We start from the raw sequence: 5,472 nt of genomic DNA on the forward strand, positions 1-5,472 counted from the left end.
GTGACTGAACCAGGCATTCCTGGCAAGAGCCCTGTTGAACTGAGAACTGAGAAGAGGGAGGGCTGGAACTCTGGGGTATCCACTAAGCCTGGCCAGAAGAACCTGTTCTCACCTGGGATAGGAAGATGGATCAAAGGGCAAGACTAGAAACCAAGAATGAGACTGGGGTGTCTGCATTCAGATGATTGTGGGCTGATAGCTCCATAGAATCCCCTTCCTTCCCACACCCAAGTGGAGAATCTGCTTGATCCAGGCTTCTCAGAGAGGGGCGTAGGGCAGATGGACCTATGACAGAGCTCATCTGTGATTCATTGGCCAGCACACTAGCCTCCTCTTCCCTGAAGTTTCTGGTGAAAAACCGGTGCCTGAATGTATGGGAGGGGGCAGGCAGATATTGAACAGCCTCAAGGTCCTCCTCCATGACCCCTCTGGTCTCTCTATAGGCCAACACCATACTGATGCCTTTGTCAAGATAAACCCCCTAAAGAAGGTGCCAGCCTTGAAGGATGGGGACTTCACTTTGGCTGAGAGGTAATGGGTCCCTGGCTGTCAACCTAGATTGTAGCTTCTGTATCCCGAATACCTGTGTCAACCCCAGGGTGGAGGGTGGGTTGAAACCAAAACAGGTGCCTAGGGGTAGGAGGGGCTTTTGAAGGCATGGTATGCCTGCTTTCAAACCCTGCATTTCATGGATGAGGAAACAGGCTGGGATACTGGAAGGCCCAGTTTGCTTCTAGGCCCCTTCCCTGCTAGCCCAGGCCTCAGAGGAAGGGTGAGACTAAACATAGAGCAATGGCTGCACCAGGCCCTGCAGGTACCACTTCTACCACAGATGCTAGGCAGAGGTCATCCTGGGAGAAAGTGCTGCCTGCCCTTGGAGTCAGGGATCCATCCAGCTTAGTTGCCCTCTGCTGAGCATCCATCAGCACCAGGTCAATGCCTGGTCTTGGAGATTGAGCAGAACATAATCTGGGCCCCCATGGAGTTCATATTCTGGAGGGAGGAGTGACACTAATATGACAGGTAAAGACTGCTGTGGAGAAAATAGACAGGTGAGGGATGGGGGTGATTTTAAGTGAGAAGTAAACGGAATTCCCACTGAGGAGGTGGCAACTAAGTAGAAACTTACAGGACCGAGGAGCCAGGTATATGCAAAGTATGTTCTAGCTGGAGGGAAGGGTGAAGGCTAAGAGGTTGGACCATGTAAGGCTGAAGAGTTGGGGCCAGGACCTCTGGGGGCTGAAGTTCAGGAGCTGGGGGGAGCAAAAGGGTAGGAGAGAAGAGACTATGCAACAGGGTAAAGGTTGAAGCACAGGAAAGCTGTTATCCCCCTGCGTTTGAAAGGATCTCTGGGCTGGGTGAGAAGGCCATATGGAAATACAGGTGCAACACCCCATAGCCCCAGACCAAGGGGCCTGAAGAATCACCAGGGCATGTTCTCTTCCCGTCCACATTCCTCCAGTGTGGCCATCCTGCTATATTTGAGTCGCAAGTACAAGGCCCCAGACCACTGGTACCCTGAGGACCTACAGGCTCGAGCCCGTGTGGATGAGTACCTGTCCTGGCAGCACACAACCCTGAGAAGTTGTTGCACCAGGGCCATGTGGCAGAAGGTGAGTTATGAAGGCAAATGGGCAGGGACACCCCCCCACCCCGCCGAGGATGTACCAGGAATGGCACTTTCTGTTAAAAGTAAAAAGTTCCTAGCCAGGCATGGTGGTATATGCCTTTAGTCCCAGCACTCGGGAGGCAAAGGCAGGTGGATCTCTGTGAATTCGAGGCCAGCCTATTTGACATAGTGAGTTCCAGGCCAGCTGAGGCTACAGGGAGTCCCTGTCTCAAAAAGATCAAAAAAAAAAAGGGTATTAAGAATGTAAGCCTACACATTGAATTCCAAAGCAGCAATTATTGATACTTCTAACGAGAAATCCATGACACAATTTAAGTATGCTATAAAGAATATGAAAATCCAGCTAAATTCAATGCAAATAGGAACTTACAAATCTCAATAATTTCCAACCTCTGTGCATGTATGGGAAGAAGGGAACCAAAGTTCAGTGGGTAACTGGAGACACATGCCTGCAGGTCTATTTCAGCAGGACTCTCACTCTCCTCATCTGCTCTGACAGAATCAGAATGACAATCTTCCTCAGCCTCCGCCTGGGGAGAACAAGCAGTTTCATCACAAATAGGCAGACACCATTTCCCTTTACAATCCACGAAGCCACCTGCTAACTAGCACGTGGAGGTCAGAGGTCAATGTCAGATGTCTTTATCATGCTCTACCTTATTTTTGAGATAGGGTCCCTCACTGAACCGGGAGATCACTGATTTAGCAAGAGTAGCTGCCCAGCAACCTCTAGGGATTCTCTTGTCTCCACTTCCCCAGGGCACAGATCACAGGTGTATGCTTTTGCACCTGTTTTTTTACGAGAGTACTGGTGATTCGAACTCAGGTCCTTATTCTTGTGTAGCAAGCACTTTACCTACTAAGTTAATTTCCCAGCTCTGAAAAATTAACCTTTAAAAATTAATTACTGGGTACTCACTGGTAATGTATGTGTGGGGATGGGACGTGTACGGCTGATGCAAAGTTCCCCTCTGTTTGTTCTCTGCTCCCCATCAGTCGAATGTCCTGTTACCTGTCTCTGAAGACCAAGTTCCAACAATGTCAATATTGTTGAACTCAGAGATGAACAGGGTGGTTGACTTTGGCCCCTGAGATGTTGGCAGCCACTTTGGGTGAACTGGACAGATGCCTTCAGATGCTGGAAGACAAGTTCCTGAGGGACCAGGCTTTTCTTACAGGACCCCATATCTCAGTGGCTGACTTGTTGGCCATCACAGAGATGATGCATGTAAGTGTGAGGGAGAGGAGTGGCCTTCTGAATGTTGGGGAGTCCTGGGAAGAAGCCGATATCCTCGCTCATGCTGACCTTTCTGGCTGTGGGATCCTGGATGAGTCACTTCTTCCTCTAAGCCTCAGTCTTCTCATCTATTTTTAAAATGTTTTTATTAGCATATATCAGTTATACATAATAATGGGTTTCATTATGACATTTTTTTTTTTGAGACAGAGTCTCCCTGTAGCCCCAAGGTGGCCTGGAACTCACTATGTAGACCAGGCTGGCCTTGAAGAGATTGCCTGCCTCTGCTTCCCGAGTGCTGGGACTAGAGGCATGTGCCACCACACCTGGCTGACATTTTCATACATGTACATAACTATTTTAATCATATTCCTCCCTTTACCATCTCCTGTCCCCCTCCTGCTCCCAACTGATACCCTGCCTCTTCCTCTACCCTCATTCCACTTTCACGTCTTTGTGTATTTATGTGTGCGACCCAATGAGTTTCAATAGTGTTGCTTACAGGAGCACAGGTAAGAATCTGTTTACAAGAGCATGGACACATCACCTGTGGCTACATCACTAAAGAAAATGTCTCTCCCTCCCCCATTAACCAATTAACTGTATATAAATCCTCAGGGAGGGCTGAGGCCCCATGAGTCTCTCCTCCTTCCATGACAGGATGCTATCAGACCCAGTAACATGCAGATCTTCTGCAGGTAGTCACAGCAGCTGTGTGTTCAAGAGTACAACAGCCATTCCATGCCCGGAAGTCGGTGCTCCACATGACTCCCGCCCACCCCACCCCCTTCTTCCACCTTTTATGTTCTTTTCACTCCTTTCCTAATATTCCTTGAGTCTTGGAAGGGATGACGTAAAAATCCCATTTATGGCTGAGCATTTGACAGTCATTTCTCAGCACCAACTATAAAGTCAGTCTTCATCAGTGCTTTCTACAGGGGCATTGAGAGGCACCTCATACTTGGTGAGGGAGGGACAATGCATTGGGGAATCCTCAAGTAGGCCACCCTGCCTTGTACTTGGTGGAATCTAGCCCTTCCATCTGGCTCCTCTCCCCATAGTCTGTCAGTGCTGGTTGCAAAATCTTTGAGAGCCGACCCAAACTGGCTGCATGGCGACAGCGTGTGGAAGCTGCAGTGGGAGAGGACCTCTTCCGGGAGGCCCATGCAGTTGTCCTGAAGGCCAAGGATTTGCCTCCAGTGGTGGACCCCGCCTTGAAAGAGCAACTGAAACTCTCACTACAGTGTTTGCTGTACTGAGGGAGTAGCCTGAATCTGTGGTGCCCCCAAGGGAAGTACTGGGTTGAGTAAGACACGTGGCTTACTTTTTGAGTGTCACTGTGACATGTCCATGGAGTCTCTGGTCCAGTTTCCTGCAGGCATCACCAGCATTCCTTCTGTATCTGCACCCCACTGTGCTGTACATTCACCTCTCACTTGACCTCTAGAGAAAGCTAGAGGTACATACCTGGCAAACACTTGGCCCTATCCTTCTTTTGAAAGTTTCCATGGCTCCTCTGTGCCCTATATTAAAGTACAAGCCATTGAAGTTGAAAGTGAAGACCTTGCCCCAGTCCTCCAAGCCACGCCCTTCTTTCTACACTCATGTCAGCTCTCTTCTGCTCTCACCTTGGCCTCCTGTTCCTTCACCTTTGGCAATTAGCATTATGTCACCCCTCTTGGCTCCTCAGCCCCAGTGCTTCCTTCCCTCAGTCTTGGCAGACAGCAGGATTTATACCCCCCCAACCCCTCCCCAGGTTGAGCTGTGTGACAGATGAGGGTCGTCTGGTGAAGGGATGTGTAATAAGGAATAGCCTTTGTCCCGAGTCTCTGGCCTCTGAAGCAACCATCTGCCACAGGCTGGGTGCAGGGCTGGTTCATGAACCTCCTTGTAGGGAGGGAAGTTCCTGGTTATATCTCGAGTCTTCAGGTTCCATTAAGCCACCTTGCTACCACAAGCCTAATTCTAACTCCAACTGCTGTCTTCTCCATGCCATACTCTGAGTCCAAACTATCAACCTACTTAATCTTATGCCATAAGCCCTCTGTTATATGAGTTATCTAATAAATAAACTGCTAACAGAACAAGGGTGATAATTTTCTTGGTCCACTTGCTTTGCCATGGATCTCCTTTAGTATACACTTAGAATTTCCTATGTGTACTCGGACAGATTGCCTTGTTCAAAATAGCCCTGCTACCCTCTAGTGGACTCACAACTCACACAAGTAACTACAAAGTCAGTTCTGCCCTAGGGTTTTGCACCCTTCCACCTCAACCTGATGTTACTAGGTCTCAAGATGGTTCAAGAGAAGTGCAGTTCCTATGTTGCATTTGAAGTGAGGCCTCAAAAATTTGAGCTTGGGGGACTGGAGAGTTGGCTCAGCAGTTAAGAGCACTGACTGTGGGCTGGAGAGATGGCTCAGAGGTTAACAACACTGGTTGTAGGCTGGGCATGGTGTTGCATGCCTTTAGTCCCAGTACTCAGGAGGAGAGGCAGCCCTTCTGAGTTCAAGGCCAGCCTGGTCTACATAGTGAGTTCCAGGGCAGCGGGGGCTACAGGGAAACCCTGTCTCAAAAAACAAACAAAAAACAGGACAAAAAGGGG

The 5,472-nt window shown here is 49.1% G+C and overlaps 1 protein-coding gene across 1 annotated transcript in view; it reads left to right on the top strand.

Moving 5' to 3' along the window:
* The window catches only part of LOC103740065 (glutathione S-transferase theta-3-like), a 5,914-nt gene extending 956 nt beyond the window's left edge, over positions 1–4,958 (top strand). The window contains exons 2-5 of the mRNA XM_008840611.3: positions 444–531; positions 1,463–1,650; positions 2,716–2,858; positions 3,929–4,958. Coding sequence (XP_008838833.1) covers positions 444–531; positions 1,463–1,650; positions 2,716–2,858; positions 3,929–4,126 — 617 coding nt within the window. The 3' untranslated portion in view covers positions 4,127–4,958. The remainder of the gene's footprint in view (positions 1–443; positions 532–1,462; positions 1,651–2,715; positions 2,859–3,928) is intronic.
* Positions 4,959–5,472: the final 514 nt, after the last annotated feature.

Source organism: Nannospalax galili, unplaced genomic scaffold (genome assembly GCF_000622305.1).
Source record: "Nannospalax galili isolate Female #2095 unplaced genomic scaffold, S.galili_v1.0 scaffold2661, whole genome shotgun sequence".
In the NCBI taxonomy this organism is placed as follows: domain Eukaryota; kingdom Metazoa; phylum Chordata; class Mammalia; order Rodentia; family Spalacidae; genus Nannospalax; species Nannospalax galili.